Source organism: Filicampus tigris, chromosome 16, assembly GCF_054856515.1.
Source record: "Filicampus tigris isolate MCC_2025a chromosome 16, RoL_Ftig_1.0, whole genome shotgun sequence".
NCBI classification, from domain to species: Eukaryota; Metazoa; Chordata; class Actinopteri; order Syngnathiformes; family Syngnathidae; genus Filicampus; species Filicampus tigris.
Window position 1 is genome coordinate 2,319,850 of NC_141232.1, and position 19,541 is coordinate 2,339,390.

At 46.0% G+C, this 19,541-nt stretch overlaps 2 protein-coding genes and 1 long non-coding RNA gene across 4 annotated transcripts in view; 1 reads left to right on the forward strand and 2 right to left on the reverse strand.

Annotated features, from left to right (window-relative positions):
• LOC147134015 (uncharacterized) overlaps positions 1 to 19,541 on the reverse strand; it is a 74,852-nt gene that overhangs the window by 5,490 nt on the left and 49,821 nt on the right. The window contains exons 3-4 of one of the 2 annotated variants that reach the window (XR_015090155.1): positions 8,716 to 8,898; positions 7,871 to 8,543 (exon numbers count right to left, since the gene is read on the reverse strand). This is a non-coding gene — a long non-coding RNA (uncharacterized LOC147134015). Of the gene's footprint in view, positions 1 to 7,870; positions 8,544 to 8,715; positions 8,899 to 19,541 lie in introns of those variants that run through there. The other variant, XR_015090156.1, reaches the window with a different exon arrangement.
• zbedx (zinc finger BED-type containing X) lies at positions 78 to 4,909 on the reverse strand. Its single transcript, XM_086056051.1, has 2 exons — positions 4,501 to 4,909; positions 78 to 3,370 (listed from the first exon to the last, which is right to left on the reverse strand). The coding sequence occupies exons 1-2, from the start codon at positions 4,690 to 4,692 to the stop codon at positions 1,658 to 1,660; spliced, it is 1,905 nt and encodes a 634-aa protein (XP_085912177.1). The 5' UTR covers positions 4,693 to 4,909; the 3' UTR covers positions 78 to 1,657.
• cacng4b (calcium channel, voltage-dependent, gamma subunit 4b) lies at positions 4,188 to 19,044 on the forward strand. Its single transcript, XM_086056055.1, has 4 exons — positions 4,188 to 6,539; positions 15,052 to 15,135; positions 15,922 to 16,062; positions 16,533 to 19,044. The coding sequence occupies exons 1-4, from the start codon at positions 6,317 to 6,319 to the stop codon at positions 17,063 to 17,065; spliced, it is 981 nt and encodes a 326-aa protein (XP_085912181.1). The 5' UTR covers positions 4,188 to 6,316; the 3' UTR covers positions 17,066 to 19,044.

A 19,541-nucleotide genomic window follows, 5' to 3' on the forward strand; every position in this document is an offset into this window, starting at 1 on the left:
TTGACGCATATTGGCGTCATCATTTAAAAAAAAAAATAAAAAATCTGATGACCAAAATTAAAATTGGGTAAACATCAGTTTGTTTTTTTTTTTAATTTTCACTATCAAGACATGCTACAGAGCCTGGGAACAACCTGCATTTTTTGTTTGTTTTTGTTTTAACTTGAAACAAAGCTAAATTAAGATAAGATACAGTGCTTTGTTACAGCTCGAGCTGTTATGAAATGCGCTGTATCAATAAAATTGTATTGTATTAACGTTTCAGTTTTACGGACATTTTGGAAAGCTTTCTATTATATAACATAAAAAGAAAAAAAAAAAAACAGAAGCATGTTGCAAAATCTGAAAAGCTGTTTTAACTCATTCAGTACCGAACATTTTGAGAACCGCTTTCCCCCTAATAAATTCAGCATGATCATTTTGGTGAAGCAGCTGTAGCTGACGTGCGAGTATACTGCGCGCATGAATGCTGAAACAGGAAAAGGTTTTTCTACTCTTGGGATGTGGCTTTCAGATATGTCACGTTTTGAAAGGCAATCTTGACCGTTGGCCTCTAGGCGACAGACAACATGAGCGCCGCTTGACAGGCGCGGAACGCAAAAAGCACTTGGGAGCCGGGAAGTCCGCGCTTTTGTTTCCTAACGTCACGCGATGTTAAGACGGCGCATGCTAGCCAAACATCTTTGTTCTCAAGTCGGGGGCCTGATGGGCACAGAAAGTACACCAAATGCTTTTTCCATCTCATACTGTTTTATAAAACATACACGACATTCTCAACAGCCGTAGAAAAAAAAAAGAATGACAACAGCTGTTTACTTTGTGAAATCCTAATCCCGCCGTTGCATCATTCGCTTGATTGTCAATTGAATATTTCCATATGAATGAAAGGAAGGAGCGATTAGAAAAGGCAAGGAACAAGACTTGACATTTATCGGGATTACCGACTATCCGCAATAGTGGTCGCCTCTTTTCCTGGACGCTATTGTGGAGTCTTGCCACGTGTTGGCAGATGTGGCGACAGGAGACGGCGACTATTGACACGTGACGTGATCATTCCATGATGTTGTTGTGCTTACATTTCATTTTGGTTTCATGGACACGTTCGCTTGCGCGTCCTTAAGAATTCGGCAAATACAAAAGCATTTGAACAACGATTTTGACAACAACGCAGTTTAACTGAAAATGGAACAAATTCCCCGCCTCTCACCAGGAAATATCCTCCGATTTCTATCGTCCTCCATGAAAGCAGACCGATCATCTTTGTGTTTCAACAAAAACAGATATTTGCAAAACATCCTTGGTAAACAACGATCAACATTTTTTTCCCCAAGATGTTACCAATTAAACCACTGAATCATAATCAGATTGTTTGTTTTTTGGGGGGCATTTTGTCCATTTTAAATAATTTCCTGTTTTTGAATAAAAGGATGGAAATTAAAAATGTTTTTAATTTTTTTTTAAATATGAGTTATTGATGAATGGAAAAAACACCGGAGAGGTGAATCGATAAATGTAATAATGGTTAGTTTCAACATTCCAAAAGCGCGTTTAAAGTCGCCCTCCCAACTCCCATTTGAGGAAACAAGCGGGCACTACATGAGGGAGTGCGGCATGTTGTGACGAGGGTTCGTTTTGAACGCGGCGACGAAGCGCCCCTTCAGCTGTTGAGCACGGCGCACACGTTGACGTTGTATCTCAGCAGCTGGATGCGCTCAAAGTAGTCGTCGGTCAGAAAGTTTCTCTGCGAGGTGCTCAGGTTGCCTTTCTCGCTGAAGAGCCTCTGGATGGGCGCGGTGGACGGCAAGGTGGTGTTGTACTTGAGGAACAACTGCTTCACCCTGGGGAAGTCCTGCAAGCACTCCAGGCTCTTGCCGGTCCCTTCCACGTACTTGCGGATCTCGTCGGTGACGCCGCGCTCCCGGATGTGAGCCGTGAGCTTGGCCGAGCCGTAGCTGAAGAAGTCGTCCTCGGATTTGATGGTGGCGACGTTTCGGGTGGCGTTGATCTCGATGACGTCGCAGGGCTCCACCTGCGAGGCCTCGGCGGCCAGCAGGGAGCACATCTCCTCCCGCTCGGAGGCGGCCAGCCACCACAGGCGGAACTGGGGCGTGGTGGCCGTGGCGAACTTGGCCTCGTCGCTGGCGAACAGGTCGCGGAAGCGCGCGTCGATGGCGCTGACCATGGCCGCGATGACGTCGCCGAAGTACTTGGCCGAGTCCCTGTGCTCGTTCAGCTTGTTCTTCAGACTGAGGACGGTGGGGATGACCAGGCCCAGGTAGCACTTCTGCTCGGCTTGCAGGAGCTCCAGCGCGAAAGCCAGCGGGTGGAAGGCGCTGACGTATTCTTTGAGGAAGTCCATCTCCTCGGGCTGCAGCCGCGTCACATCCAGGCGGGCCGAGAGCTCCGTCAGCTCGCGCTCCGTGAGCGAGACGATCTTCTGCAGGGCGCAGTACTCCACGTTCCAGCGGATGACGGCCGGGACGAACAAGGCCATCTTCCTGATCTCCTCCGCCGCCTCCATGCCGACCTGCAGGAGGTGGCATTTGGTCCAGATGGAGTAGACCTTGGACATTGTGCTGTAATAAAGCTGGCACATGGGTCCCTGCGACACGGCCCGCCAGAAGTCCTCGGTGACGATTCGCTCCAAGGTGTGCGAGGCGCACCGTTGGATGGTGGGCAGGAACAGCAGCATGTCCTGCTCCGGCTCGCCCTCCAGCACGGCGCAGACGTTTTCGAAAACGCCCACGTCGTCGCCGCACTCGCCGCCGTCCAGCGCAAACTCTTTGAACACGTTGACGAAGGGGCTGGCGTTGTCGGTGACGGTGGTCTGGACTTTGCTCTCGATGCCGTAGGCCGCGTGGATGTCGTGGATCCTGCCGGCCACCGAGTCGTAGGTGAGGCGGCCCCGCATCCTGGCGAAGCCCAGGGCCGCCGACTTGCGCTCCAGCGAGTTGCCGTCGATCCAGTGGCACGTCATGCCGAAGAAGCTGCCGCCGCCCGCCGTCCACAGGTCGGCCGTGGTGCACACGTACTGGACGCCGGCCAGCTTGGCCATCAGCTCCTCGCGCATCCTCGAGAAACTCAGGTCCACCTTGGAGAATAAGGTGACCCTGTCCATGGGGCGGAGACCCTCGGTTAAGCCCGCGATCAGCTTCTTGAAGCCGGGCTGCTCCAGCACGTGAAACGGCTGGCAGTCCTCCACGATGTAGTTGAAGATGAGCTCGTCGATCTTCTCCTGGGTCATGCATTTGGAGAGGATCTCCGCTTTGATCTTTTTCAGTTGACAGTGGCTGCTTTCCTCGCCGTTGTACTCCTCCTTCTTCCGCCCTCGCTTTGCATCGGGCCTGGCGTCGCATCCGAGATGTGTTCTCTGAAAGATATCATGTTTGAAAGCTTGGGGGGGGGGGGGGGCCTTCCGCTTTAAGCATGGGTCACTGCATAGCAGCACAAAACCGTGTCACGTACACACCCGGAGCAGTTGAAAATATTGAGCACATAACGCGACACAATTTCAACACATTTAAAAGTATTCACGTGTGCATCTTGCTACAGATAGGTTTGCCTGGTCGATATTACTTTTGATATAAATTGCAGGGAAAACGTCTACCGTATGCTAGAAATCTGTGTCGTTTGCTCGATTATGTTAGGCTTCCCTCTTGGCTGCTGAGGGAATCCTGTTATGTGTTTTCCTCCGCTTGATTATATCGTCTCTGTCCTGTGAAAAACACGTATGTCCAATTTTGGAGAAAATAAAGAATTTCCACATCAATGCGATGTCTGTAACGCGGAAACATCATTCACATAAAAATAAGAAAATGGACACAAGTGTTTTTCACAGATATTCTTAAATTCAGTGGGTCGTCTCGCGTCGCGGGCTCTTTATACGATTAATTGTCTCTTCTATATGAAGTGTTTAAAAATACAACTGTAATTCATATAATTACAATTTTACGGAAAAAAGTACTTAATCGGTATATATATCGTTATTAGGATGGAAAATGAATCTACAGGTACATCGGTGTATATCACTGTGTCCGTATCGCAGAGCGCTAATTGGCTTTAACAAGTTTTACTGCCCCCAACCAATCAAATGATGGAAAATGCGGACTTTATCATCTGATTGGTTAAAGAAACTGTTTATCTATTTGAAAGTTAGATGGCCAGCACTACTGATTGTGAAGGCCATTGGAATATCAACATTTGTAGGCTGCAATCATCCAATTTGGAGAAGAAAATCTAACACGAACGCTCACGTACTGGAAGCAGTGAGCCAAGCGACAGGCTACGCCACAAGTTAACATCAACAAATATTAGAAGCGAGATCGCTAGCGTTGGGGCCAGTCGAGAAGGAGGCCTTGTTGCTGTTGACCGCCCACCACCGGTAGTTAGCATGCAACAGCGCCGTCGCGATGACTCAATGAACGCTGTTTCGTTTCAAACATGAACCAGGCGACGACTGAAAGCGACGGTTCAAAAGTTCATGACGGACTCGCAACTTACGTCCAAGTGCTTCTTTAGGTTTGACGTGGACGTCTTGGACGTGGACAGCAGGTTTACCCTCGGCAGGCACAGATTACATTGCACGATGATATTTTTCCCTTGATCTGCCTTGTACGTGAAATGGTGGCGATAACGCCAAGAATGGATGGCCGATTTGGTCTCGCCACAGCCTTCATTGAACTCCGCGTCCATTTGGGAAGCCGCGTGTGAGCGCCAAAAGCACGTAAAATGCAATATACGTGTCGTAATCCGATTTAGTAATCGTGATTACACGTAAAAGTAACGACGGGCGGCGGAGAAATCCTCATGGAGGAAAAAAAAAAGGGGGCAGGTCTTTGTTTAGACGGAACCAGGCAGGAGTGGACAACAAGATACGCTCCACCAATGGCGGATCGGCGAGGTGACGCGCGTGCGCACTGGAAGGGGCCACGTGACGCGAGACGCCGAATAGGCAATACGCATGCTGACTAGCTTCCCCTTTCCCTCCGCCACAACGGCAAGCTAGCGCCACTGTTTGGAAGATTTAAGGTACTGCAACTTTTAATGTTTTGATTTCATTTTCTGTCGTTTTTGGAGAATAAGAAAAAAAAAAGCAGTTTAAGCAAGCGCATTTATATTTTTTATTGACATTGTGACAGTGAGTTAGAAATGAGTGTAGCAACTATGCTATTGGGCGTTTCGCGGTTTACTTAAATTCAGTGTTCTCAATTGCGACAATAAGGCACATATTTTACATTAGAAAAAGCTCAGATCATCACCACCCAAAAAATGTCACAAAAGTGAATACACAGGTCAATTATGTACTTGGTGGAGGTTCAATCAAAGTCCGCATGTGCCTTTTCTCCGTGTTTTGGGGGACGTTTGCGTTCAGAAGCAGCTGTTGTTTGGAATGGAGGAGTGTGGCTAATCAGAAGGAGCATTAGTGATGAATGGTCAGCCCGGTGGAGGCGTGCAGCCTCCTTGCGTGCTGCCTTTTAATGGCCGACTCCACAGGGGCCTATTGGTGAGTTTGGAGTCCAGGGTGATCAGTTCCTGCAGCAGCTCTCCCAAATCTTCCCATCGGTACAAGAAATTTTTCTTCACAGAGATCATCATTCAAAAATTGCTCAGTTGTGTGTGTAGTTTTGACTTACTTGACTTGCTTTACAGTCCTTGTGACAACAATTATAAATCGCCTTTAATAATGTTATTTTTTTGTCATTTTTATACATTTTTTGGACATGGGTGCAAACTGTATCTCTAAGAGAGACAGTTTTCGATTAGCATCCCTCCTAGCACAATGCAAGTGGATACGTTTTTCTTTCCTATTGAGCCAAGTTATCAAAGTGGGTATTAATTGACAAGGTTCATTCATTTTTACTTTTATACTTGGGAACATTTCAGTCTGCAGTTCTTTTGCACTAAGCAGTTGAATCAGTCCTATTCGAAGTCATTTTCTTTAATGACACAATACTTTCCCCCACCCCGTAGCCGTCCTCCATTGGTTGCATTTCGGTGAGGGTGGGCTCTCCTTTTTAAAAGCTATTGACGTGCTCCACACTGGAGTCGTCGGGAGGATTCTTTTAGACAAATGAGATGGGGGAGGACTGGCAGGTTTTTAGAGGGACCGGATTGCTTTGCGGGAGCATTTCTGCGTGGCTCCCACGAGCTCGGGCCAGTGTTGTTGCAGAAGAAGTGAGCGCACGCCTCAACAAGTAGGCGCATGGCCCCCGCGCATTGACGCGCTCCGGTGCGCGCGCGTGTGTCTCGGTGTCCCGACTGCGCCGTCTGGCGCCAATCCCGCCGCGTGTCCGTCCCCCGTGTAGCATGAGGAAGCATGGCTTGGTGTGAGCGCGGGGTTCAGACGCTGCTGGCCACCGTGGGGGCTTTCGCCGCCTTCAGCCTCATGAGCATCGCCATCGGCACGGACTACTGGCTCTACTCGCGGGCGTACATCTGCAACGCCACCAACGCCACCGCCGACGAGTCGCAGCCGGCGCCCCGGAGCAGGAAGGGGGACCTGACGCACTCGGGACTCTGGAGGATCTGCTGTATTGAGGGTGAGTGCGGACGGAACATGCAAGCGTGAGCACTTTTCCACAGTTCCTCCAACTGGCATTTTACGCACGCAAAAAAATGAGTTCCTTGCGCTTTCGAGGCGTCATTGCTCAAGTGGCGAAAGTGGTCGTCACCTAAGGTAAAGGTTCTAGGTTCGACTCGAAGCCCTCGTGACCACGTTGAAGTGTCTTTGAGCAAGATTTTGCTGAACTGCCAGGTGCTCCTGATAACGAGGAGATATTGTTAAAGCGCTTTGGACGTCAAAAAGCACCGCAAGTAAAAAGCCCTTTGGGCATTTTTATGTCGGGTGCTTCCATTATTTTCCCTTCAGGCGTTCAGTGGCTTGACAGTGGGGTGGAACCCCTCATTGACAGCTTTTGTCACTTTGACTTTCTGGAAACACCGTGAGACCACAGTACCTTAAACATTTTGGAGCTGGTTTGCATGTGTCATATTGACAAGTGAAAAGATTATGGTTGGCACATGTGGCTCAGTGTTCGGAGGTTGAAGGTTCGAATACGGCTTTGCTGTGTGCCATTGCGTGTTCTCCCTGTGCTTGCATTGGTTGCTTTTCACTGCTACTCTGGTTTCCTTCCACAATTGGAGTCCAATGTTGAGTCGAGTGGTGAATTCTTCCTTGAGTGACAATAATGGGCTCCTACAATCAGCGTTGCCGGACTGCATCTGAAATTCGTCCGTTTTCCACATCATCGCCCTTCAAAAGCGCCTCTTCAGTGCTCGTCTGTTCAGTTCCAAACATAACAATGCTGTCCGAATAAAATTCTAATTTAATTACATTTTCTTCAGCTTTGTCTTGTGTTGCCTTTCGTTGTAATTGACTCCAATGACTAGAAAATGCCAGACTACATCTGCTTTTCATCCGTTTTATACACTCACCCCTCAAAAGCTTCCCACCACTGTTTGTTTAGGTCTCATAGTTTCCTTCCGAAAACACTCATGACACACTCGAATAGTTCGTCTATGAGCAGTTCAGCTTTGTTTTATGTTACTTTTGATGAAAAATGGACCAGGATGCCATTCAAGACAGATGGACATTTAGGGGAGGAAATGCCAGACTACACCTGAAGTTTCATACTGCTTGTGCAGGTCTTATTGGTGTCATATAAAAAGGTTTAGCATTGTTTTAGCTCATGCTAATGCCCATAATTAACTCAGATAGGCTTTTGGAGCAAAAATGCCAGATTACACTTGAAATGTAGCTGTTTTATACACTCATCCTAAAAAGGCACACCACCAATGCTGTCTAGGTCCTGCAGACTTCTTATCCACAGTCTCACAGCACACGAGAATAATTTGTCTTGTAGCACTGAGAAGTTCAGCATTAGTTTATGTTGCATTTGCTGATAATTGACCCATATGCCTTTAAAGAAATGCTTTTGGGCCAAAAATTCCAGATTACCCCTGAAATTGACTTGTTTTATACACTCGCACCTCAAAAGTTTTGCATCTCTGCTAGTGTAGCTGTTAGAAATTTCTTGTCTAACGTCTCACAACACAGGAGAGTAGTTCGTCTCGTAGTATTGAGAAGTTCAGCATTGTTTTATGCAGCGTTTTGGTTGTAATTGACCCTGATGCCCTTAAAGACAGACATGGACTTTGGGGGCCAAATTGCCCTTAAACCTTTTTTTATATGTTCACACCCTTTTGAATCCTTTTTGAATCTGCATCATTGGCAAATGGATGGGGGCTTAAGATGAAGGGAAAACAACAAACGTGTATATGATACGTAGAATGTGTGAAAGGAAGACGTGGTGCTGTGAAAACTTGAATCTGCAGTAGAGTAACAAATGAAACAGAAAGAAACAGATTGCTCCCAGGCTGTTACAAAACTTGGTATTCGCATTAACGCGAGTACAAAAAAAAAAAAAAGGAAAGAAAGAAAACTAAAGTGGCGTGTCCATTCACTCTGAGCAAAGTGCCCACTGATCGTCGACTTTCATTCACATCTTCCGTGATGCTGTTGCTTGGCAACATCCCTGCGATCGCTATGGAAACATGGCCGCTGATTTAAAAATAGATGACTCGGAGACATGTCATGTCCGAGTACAAAAAGTCCAAATAAATCATTTTTTAAAATGTGCCATGTTGTGGCTAAGATACTTTCTTATCTGTTTGTGTTGTGAGAAAACTGAAGTGCGCTCGTGTTTGACGTCTCACCTCGGACGCAGACGGACGCTCATTCATTGACCAGCCTTCCCTCCTTCCGGCCGCCACTTGATTTGTCGCCTCCCATTGACGAGGTCGATGGGATGGATTCGCTCACGTCATTAAATGTGAGCGATGACGTATCATTAAAATCGCGTACAGGAGCGCTGGCTCCCCAGTCACTGGGTTGTCCATCTGTAAAATAAAAAATATAGTCCGTCTTTATAAAGCCAATATTGCCGTATTATCTTAACTGCTGGCAAAGGTGCGGCCACCAGAAGGAGTAGCACGGCGTCCGCTGAATTGAGGCAAAAAAAAAATGTGGCAAAAAGTGTTTTGTTTCTTAGCATTGTAATGAAGTCATTACCCATACAAAATGGCGCAAGCCTTGTTGTGACGTCACGCTCGACTGGGCCTTCCGCTCGCTAAGAAGAAGCTCTGACAAATGATCAAACATTTCCATGCCACCCATGTTTCTGTTTAAAGTGACAGGAAGTGAATGAACAAAAGTTGATGAATCGCCGCAGCAGCCCAGATTGAATTTTGATTCCTTTTGTGACGAGAAAGATTTTTTTCTTTTTTTAAATTCTTATTTTTTTTAATGTGTGCAAGCAAACGCTGGCCTATTAGCACATCACTCTCTTTTCCATTCAGTGCCTCTGCCTAAAGCGAGTGGACGGTGGCTCTGTTGTCATGGTGACTTATAAGTATAGAGGAGACGACAAGGAGGGAGGACCCACCCCCGGCTTCACACACACACACACACACTCACACGCAAGCCTGCGATCAATATGAGCAACACACAGGTTATTGACAGTGATGCCTGTGTGTGATTTACCGCCTGTGGGCAGGACATTATTGCTTTTAATATTGCCTGGGTCAAATCTGACCCGTTTTGACATTTGACAGCAATAAAAAAAAAAAATGTTTTTTTTAAAAGTCTAAATGTCATGCGTTCACCCTGAAATTTGATATTGTAACAACTTTCGGACAGTTTGTGAACACTGAAGCTCTGCTAAAATGGATTTTAGATTTAGCAATGTGTGTGTTAAATCACAACAAAAATGGTCTTAAGCAGGCGCCCTCTAGTGGTACATGGAAGGATTACTGAAATGAAGTGCGGAAACTGTGCACAAGATTACTGTGTTGTTGTCATTTTAAATCCAACACAGTACATTTGCTAAGTACAATTTAGTTGCCTTCGACTTCTAAGTACCGCAGAATACAATTGTGTTGAGGTGCAGAATATTTTAACTGAATTATTTCAGTTAAGTTGGTTACAGTCCAATTATTTAAGAGCAGTGATAGTGTTCAAAATGTGCAGAATATCACAGTGGCTTCAACTTTTTTCTTGGTTAACCGCTGTTCAGTTGTATTTAACTTTCAAGTACAACACATTTGCACTATTTTCAACCATTTATGCATAATTTGTGTTGAGCTTACGATCAATATGTTTCAATTGAATCATTGCTTGAGTACTTCGTTTTTTCATATATTTAAGTACAATGTTATTGTTCAAACGGCACATGTTTTATGTTGGCCACGATGGTGGTACTTGGAGAGCTGAGAATTTGTTTTAGTAGTTGATGTAAAAAGTTTGTGAAAAGCCGCTATAGGACAATTTTTCCGATTCTCGGAACATGATAAAAGCACCGTGCGCAAGGTTTAAGACGGGACACTCATCGTGACTCTCGCTCAAGCTGTCGTGCGTTCAACAAGCCTCACCTCTTCACCCGCAGGTCTGCTGTGCTCTGACATTTCGCCACCAAACGGAGCCAACGACGAGCTCGCTTTGCTTTACGAGGCGTCGTGCATTACTCGGCGGCGTTCGGCCGCTTATTAACCCCCGCCGAGGCCAAACGTGCCCTCCTCTCCCCGCTTGCTTTCAGTGCGTGGCACTCAGGTCGAGGCTTATTGGACGTGTGCCACCGCAGTAAATAAAGGCCACTCGCAAACGGAGGAATAATGGAATGAATCGAGCAATAAGCAGTTTACAGTAAACCTCCCACGCCGCGTCGGGTTGTGGCGGAGCGGATGTGTTTGGAGTGAGAAGGCGGCGGCGTTTGTGCACATTTGCAGGCTTTGTGGGTGTGTGGGTGAAGGTGGCTATGGGTTGGGGCGATCGTAGCGCCAGGCCGTGCCACTGGAGCATAACGAGGAAGTCACATGTGGGCGCTAATTAGTCAGAGTCAGCCCGTCCGTCTTCTTGCACTGTTTAATTAGGGTCGAGTATTTGCATACAGTGAGCTGCCAGTAATTGACGCCACCCCAGAAATGCAACATGAATTCGCTCCGGGACCAAGTTCCAAACCGAAAACAACAAAAATCTGATTTAAAAAAAAAAATTTTTTTTTAAATAACATTAATAGCAATCTATAAACGTGTACTTCATAAAAACATACAGTAATGATAAATATATAAAATTAAAAAGAATTCAACCTTTTTGGCCTCATTTTTTGCGTCAGTTCAATGGACATTGTGCTGTTCCTTCTGGTGTGTGGGCCCTGACCACCTGGGGGCAGTATAATACAGACATAGAGGGAGCTCCGCTGCAATATTAGTCCTTCTTCACAGAGGATAAGGAATATATGCCTTATATTAGCCGTCTACTTGTCTGCAATTGCTTCAAGCATTCTGATTGCACTGACATTGCAACAGAGAGGCTGAAATCGAAATCGAAGAAAATCTTAATTGCTTATCTCTTGATTGCTTTTTTTTTTTTCCATCCTGAAGATTTGTAAACACTCAGTGATGTATTTCTATTGTTCCCCTGCCTTTGTAGTAATAAACGAGAGTATTGTGACATGCCGAGAACACCCGCATTTGATTCATGGCCCCCGGTGACAACGCCGTCATCTGTTTACGGCTTTCTAAAACCTCCTCATTCCACGAGCTGTAAAAGCCCGCCGCCGCCGCCGCCGCCGCCTCCCTAGCCGGTCTTCACGCCATCCTGGCAGCAGCAGCTTGTTTTCCGCTCCCATTCGCTGTAAACGTGTTGGATGAAGCCCGATGCGTCGGTGGACCAATAGCACCCAGCGGAGGCTACGCTACCGAGGCTTTCTTCACACTCGCTCTATTCGCCAAAGTGAGTGTGAAGAAAGCAAACAAGTCAGGGCACGTTCTTGTCACAGCCGCCAACACTCGTCCTGTGGATGAGATAGATTTCACTTTTGCACTTCACTTTGCATGGACGCCCTATGTGCGCGCGCGCGCGCGCCCGTTCACCCGCTCACACTTGTAAGAGTATCCGGCTTCCGAGCGCCGCTCACGGACTTGGTGAACCGCAAGACGCGAGCACCAGCCGAGGATTTGAAGAGATGAACATTTTGAAGAACGACCCGCCTCATTCGAACGTACTATTTCAAACCGTACTTTCTGCGGGAGCGTATGCAATTAGTTATCCATAAGAATATAGCAACGAATTTGAATACACCCAATGAAACTGATGTTGGACATATGCATGTGTGTGTTCTTTTGCATCATGGAACTTCAAATGATAGAGGTTAAAATAAATGTAAATGTCGAATAGTCAAATTCTAAAGTCATATTTGAGCACCTAGTGCACGTTGGGAGCTGTAAATATGGATAAGGACACGGTGCAGTACACGCTATATGTTCATTCGTAGCCCACCGATGCTGGGGGTGCATCGCTCAACATAATGACAAGGTCCCTGTCAGCGGCATCCCGTTGCTATCGGCGACACAGCTGCTTCCAACACGCCCGGCGTGCGCCGCCGATTTGGATGTGTCCGTACGGCTTTGCCTCCCTTGCAGTGGACCAACGTGTCATGTCCACGTGTCGTGTTTGCCGGCTAGCAAACGATAAGACACAAAAGAAGACGTCGGACGCGTGTAAATGAGCTTTTGAAAGACGAACGGCCGCCATGGGCGTTGCCATGGGAAGAGGCGGAGATGCTTAGTCGGGAGGCTTTGGCAACGCCGCTTAAGACTTTGTTACATGGGTAATATTATGTTTTCATTTGTCAGTTTAGCATACCACTTTAATTGCAATGCCTTCTTCCTCGTTTACCAGGCCTGCTCCGAACACAGATCATTTGGCGCCCTGCATTAAACGCACCTCTTTATCAATTGAGTGATACGTTTGGGGTAGGCCCATTTCTGTTCCTGCAAGTAAGGTCCATAAAAGTGAATTTTGGTGTGGAAAATCTCATCTTATTCATTACTGCTCCAGAGGCAAATTAAAAAATGGCCGCTTGTTGCTAGGCAGAGTCCACGAGGGTCAATGAGAACGGCACCACGGGCCAAAGGGAACTGTCACCTTGTTGCTAGGCAGACTTCATAGGGCTCAATGCCAGAGACCGATATTCAAAAAACAAAAAAAGGGGAAACTTCCACAGTTGTTGGTTTTTAACATATTACGATAAGATCTCTCTGAATGTTCTTAACTCCCTTTTCCATGCAAGTGACGCCATGTTGGTATTAGTGACAAAAGTATTTTAGACCCCTTTTTTTTTTTTATCTGCTAGGATGTGAGGCATGTACGTGTGTTTTTTTCCTGTCTTCCAGCAGGTACAAATTCTCACATCACATCTTAAAATAGAGCACAGCCCCGTTTTCCATCTGCGGCTAGACACAGAAACTTGTGCTCCATTTCTGATATGACACTAATTAATTTGGATGTCCCCCATTAAGCAACAGACCTATTTAATAGCCCCTGAAAGATTTTAACGCTGACATGGTTGCTAAGCATCTCACCTCGCCTTGTACTGACGCACTTTGTGTTTGCTATTAAAGTATAAAAAAAAAAAAAAATGTTTTCGAAAGGAGAGTTTCATCATCTCTTATGCATCCAAGGGGACAAAAAGTAATGAGTTCATACAAAAAGCACAACCAATTGAAGTTTTTTTTTTTTTTTTTTTCAATTGTGACTGACTTGATTTAATAGTTATGTCAAATGTGCATCACGGATGACATTCTGGTGCAAAACCACGAGGCCACTGCAAAACATTTCAAAAATGGATTGAAAACAATGTGACTCTCCAAACTAATAAAAAAAAAAATAAAAATAATAATAATAATAATAAAGGCAAGGTAAAGCAATTAGCTGACCGAATGGAAGTACAGATATACTCCACATGTTTCCTAGGATGGACTCCTAGAATACTAAAATGCACACGAGCAAATGCTAAGATGAGCTTCTGGGTATAAAAGTAGCAATTGAAACGCTCTATGCAAATTAGAAGCTAACACAGCTTTGATCAAGTGTTGGCGATATTTACAGCTACACGGGAGCTTGTAACATTTTCCCAGCACCTCCATTAACCCCAGCAACCCCTTCGGTTCTTCCTAGACAAAGTCTTTTTTTTTTTCCTCTCCCTTTTTTAAACTCTCTTGCTGGATTACGGTCAAAGTGGCACCCCCGCACCCCCCCCCCCACTCACTTCGTTGTCCAATTGCGACACACCTCTACCATTAAAAGCTTCCGACACGTGGGCTTTTGTGTTCAAACGGGCTTCATGTTCCTTCCGCCACAATGCAGTCATGATCAGGCCGTTGTATAGACGGGTGCACTACATTAAAAAAAAAAAAGAAAAAGCTTCGGTACTTGCCAGTGGGGCTGTGATCTTTAGATTGGGGCTTTTATAGTCCATTGACTCCATTGTCAGCTGGAGGCGCTTTTTAAAGTCAAATGTCACCTTATGTCACCTTCCAAAGAACTCACACGCTGTGCATAAAGACCCTGTAGAGTGAATTTTTACCTTTTTTTTTTTAGTCATTATTGACATGTTCACCAAATTTCATGTCGAAACGTTCAAAGAAATCCTGAAAACGGCCAAGAATGAGCCTTAAAATGGCCGCCTCAAACCCAAATGCTTGACTTCCTGCGTATTTTCGGGTATGCTTCTTGGAGGGATTTTTGAGATTTTTTTTTGGGCGGCGCACTAACGATAGACATGTTTATCAAACGTCATGTTGCTATGTTAAAGCGGCTTCGGGGGCTGAATTTGCAAACATTCAAAGAAACCCTGAAAATGAGCCCAAAATGGATGCTTCAAACCAAAATGGCAGACATCCTGTGTCCTCTCCCGTTTGGAATAAGTTCTTAGAATTTTATGGAATAAATATGAGGATTTATGTAAATGTGAGTGAGTGGTTCTGTTTTCTTAACAGACACATTTTGTTGAGAATTCTTTCTTGTATTAGCTCTCCTCAGGTGTGTACCGAATCGAGTGTCTGTTGATTGTACCTAGTGTAAAATGTCCTTGACGCTGTTTCTTAATGAAACAAACAGGTTTTGTTTTATTTCGTTACATCATATCTCCTCACGGAACACTGAAAGTCTTTTCCGTCTATTTTTTTTTGTTTTGTTTTGTCTTTGTCATACAGGCATCAATCAAGGCAGCTGCTACAGAATCAACCATTTCCCCGACGACAACGACTACGACACGGACAGCTCGGAATACCTGTTGCGTAAGTGCGCACCGCCACCCACGTCGCCCAACCTCATGTCTACGTATCATCATGGCACATTCCAGAATCTGAGGAACATTTATGCACTGATATTTCTCAAAAACGGACAATTTATTTGATCTTTATTTTTTTTTTTTTTGTCCACATATAATGTGGTTCGACCAGCTCAACCGTCAATGGTACACTTTTCAATTTTATTGGTCATGTCATATATTTTGCTGTGCTTGGCGCAACTTTGTTAAGGCCCCGATAGACCACAAAAGACGCTGGCCAACAGTGACAGACGCTAACCCCCTGCGGCGTCCGGCCGGCTGTCGGCACGGCACGCTGGAGGTCGTCAGCCCTCGCTCTTCTACTTGTAAGAAGATTAAGGCGGCGGAGGCGTTGCTCACCGTTTTTCCGCATTTGTCACTTCCCGTTGGTGCTCCGCGCGCTGATTTGCGAGCTAACAGCCAATCAGAGTGAGCAAATGTCCGATTCAACATACGTAAACGCCAACCAAGGCGCTTACGGACGGGTTACGGCACTACGACGGTGGCCATTGCACCAAACAGACGGCGCTGAAAGACGCCACGGCGCTTCACGACCTCCGACGTCGGTTTGGTCTATCAGGGCCTTTTGACAGGTACCCAAGCCCCTGAAAAACACATTTCAAAAGTATTATGTGCTGAATAAATCCATTGACATTTATCCATCTAGCTAATGCACCGGCTAAATGGTTGTTTATTTGACTTGCGTTGAAATCTACGAGTCTGTGTCAGAGCGAGTATTTGGTGTGCGCGGCAGGTATCGTGCGAGCCTCCAGCGTGTTCCCCATCCTCAGCACGGTGCTGCTCATGCTGGGCGGCTTGTGTGTCGGAGCGGGCCGAGTCTACAGCAAGACTAATAACATCCTCCTCAGCGCCGGGATCCTCTTTGTGGCCGCAGGTGAGTCAGGCGTCGCCCCGTTTGTCAGTCCACTTCGAGTGAAGACTGGCCACATGCTGGATGGGCAGAGCCGGCAAATCCTTTGTGCCAAAGTCAACGCTGTCGTATGACAGCATGACAAGCGCTCCGCTATTCTGGGTCATGAACTGAAATAATACATTAGGCAATTGACTACACTTGTCTGTTTCAGAGACTCTCAACACTTGGCTTTTTTTTTTTTGTTTTTGTTTTTTTTTTTTGTCACAGGTACATACCAGACATTCATACTGTACAATTTACCTGCTAGATAACTACCTCTGCAATGTTGGCATGACCTGCCATTCACATTTTGAATGGCAGCCAATAATTCCCGTCAAATCCCAATAACCCGAAAGTGAGTAGTGTAGAAGTACAGTGGCCAAGTATTTGCTTACTTCCCACCACTGATGTGATTTCTGCCCCTTCTCTCTCTTTTGCGCTTGGCCCACCAGGTCTGAGCAACATCATCGGCATCATCGTTTACATCTCGAGCAACGCGGGCGACCCCAACGACAAGCGGGACGACGACAAGAAGTACACGTACTCCTACGGCTGGTCCTTCTACTTCGGCGCCCTGTCCTTCATCGTGGCCGAAACGGTGGCCGTGCTGGCCGTCAACATCTACATCGAGAAGAACAAGGAAGTGCGCTGGAGGGCGCGGCGCGAATTCATACGCTCCCTCTCGTCCTCGTCGCCGTACTCCCGCATCCCCAGCTTCCGCTACCGCCGGCGGACGTCTCAGGCCAGCTCGCACTCCACCGAGGCGTCGCGGGAGAACTCGCCGGCGGCGGGCCCCAAGGGGGCCGGGGGGGCCTCTCCCGGCGGGCCCCTGGACGAGCTGTCCATGTACGCCCTGGCGCGGGACAGCGTGACTGACAACGCGTACAGTCCCGAACGCGAGGCGGCCGCCGAGTTCCTCCAGGTGCATAACTGTTTCCCCAATGATTTGAAGGACGGCGTGAATCGCAGGACCACGCCCGTGTGAGACCCACGGCGGGGGGGCGACGGCCAATTGAGGACAAGCCGGCCTTGCGCTCGCCGAACGACTCCCGCGGCGAGATGACGCGCACGCTCAGCTGGATACCGCAAGGGGGGAAAAAGTACTCACGCTCTATAGTAGAAGTGAAAATATTTGTGTAAAAAAAAAAAAAAAGAAAAAAAAAAAAGAGTGCAAACTACAGAAATGTACTCAAGTACAAAAGTATAAGTGAATGTTTACTGTCTCGTTTGATAACTTGGCACGATAAAAAAAAACACTGGTCAACAGCAAATTTGAATGCCAGATGGCTTGAATATGCGATTTTTGACGCTGTCATCTCGAAAAGTTTACGTTTTGCCTCTCTGTAGTACAAATTTGCTGACCAGTGCAATGGGTTTTCCTCTACTAGTGCCACTTTTCACCAACTAGTACACAATTGAACCTTACTGATAAACTACTGTGATGCGCTAGTTAGACTACTAGGAGGCATGCGTCATGCGAGTAGCTTCCTCATCTAGGATGTCAAATACATTTATTGGATATCCTTGACATCCAGTTTAAGGTCCATGTACTAGTACACTCTATATCCTTATAATACAATTGTAGTAGAGCAACTAGGAACACTGGTATAGAACAACCGTGTCTTACTCGCAACATTTTTTCCACTACTAATGCCACTTTTAGCCTACTAGTACACAAATGAGCCTTACTAGTAAACTACTGTGCTGCACTGGTAATAGTACACTAGGCATGTGTCACGCACTAGTAGCCTCCTTCATATCTTGCTTCAGGTCAATGTACTAGTACACTTGTTGTCCTCACCATTACAGTCATTGGAAGAACGGCTGTGTCTAACTAGTAACATTTCTGCACTACTACTTGCACTTTTGTTCTAGTAACTCCTGCTGCACTAGTAACACTAATACACCCAACTGGTAGTTGTAGTAGTAGTATGCTACGGTTGTCCTACTAGTGTGCAAAAATATCGTACAGCAGTGGAAAACACATGAGTAAGACACTGTTGTTCTCCCAGAGGCCCAAGTTGTTCAACCTGTGCGCTGAACTCTTATTGAGGACAAATATCGTACTAGTGCATGGACCTTAAGCTGGACATGGAGGATGTGAACTCAGTGCTCCAAGGGCTTCCTATAGCAGCCTGTCCCCGGCATTCCAAACGCTGCTCGAGTCTTCGAAACCCCCGAAGGAGGCGGACGTTGATCTGTACAAGCGCATCCTCGAAGGGCGTCGAAGTTATTTCAATCGCGAAGGTCCTCTCGACACGGGCCGGTGATATAAAAAGCACTCTGTTTGAAAATGAACTCTCGCCGTGTTTTGAAAATGAAAATGGACACCGCGCCTCAAATGGAAACCTTTTTTTTTTTTTTTTTTTTTGGCCCCCTCTGGCCAACTGAAATAGATATGACAATGAAAGATGTATTGTTGAGTCATTTGTGGACATGTGTAATATTACTTCATATCATGAAAGTGCATTCTGACAAAAGCGTCCGCTCAAGCGCCTTACCCTTAATTCTTGACAAATGCCTAGTGCTCTGTCCAATTGAGGGAATAAATGCTCTCCGCCATTATACGTTTGAAGCACAGTACATAAAATGGACACCACCTCACTATGAAGCCATAGAACCACATTAGTGAAGAAATGTCATATCATTACAAAAATATTACATATGAGGATTACACAAATATACAGGTTTGTATGTTTCAGTTTGACTTTGTACGTATTTTAGCGCCCTGCAAAGACTTCAGAAAATACGAGCAGGGCATCATTAGACTTCCTCATGTTATTATTTTTTATTTTATAATTGATTGTAATTATTGTGTCCTATAGAGATTCAGATTTGTCTATCCAGCTGATCACAAGTCAGCGAAAGCCATGTGTATATTCTTGAATATTACAATGTGTGTGTGTGGGGGTTGTGGCTTACAATCATCGATGAACGTTACAGAAATAAATGTGGGAAAGAAGACTTGTGCACGATTGTGAGCATCGTTTGTTGAAAAAAAAAAATGCCACATAACAGTTAATGCCAATTCTTAGTTTTTGTTTTCTTGTGTTGAAGTACAGCAAATAGGTTTACATGTTGTAGCATTTTTTTTTTTCCCCTTTCATTTCATTGTTGATGGTGCTGACAACATGATGCAGGCAAATCTTTTGAGTAGCACTCGGAGAGATACATTATATTACAAAATGTATAATGGCATTCTTAGCAATGAAATGTACGCTGAGTGCTCCTCCGTGAAAACGCTGCAGCGGTGAGTTATTGAGTGAAGTAGTGTCGTGGTTTGCCCATCTTTCTGCCGCCTTCACACTTAGTTTCATGTTTACTAAACGCGGGGGCTCATTAACACACAGCGCTCGGCACTCCAAAGGAGATTGATGGAGCAAAACGGGTCGAACGGACGGGGACGCCGCCAAAACAAACAAGCGCCGTGTTTTGTGTTGCGGGGATGAGTATCCGTCTAA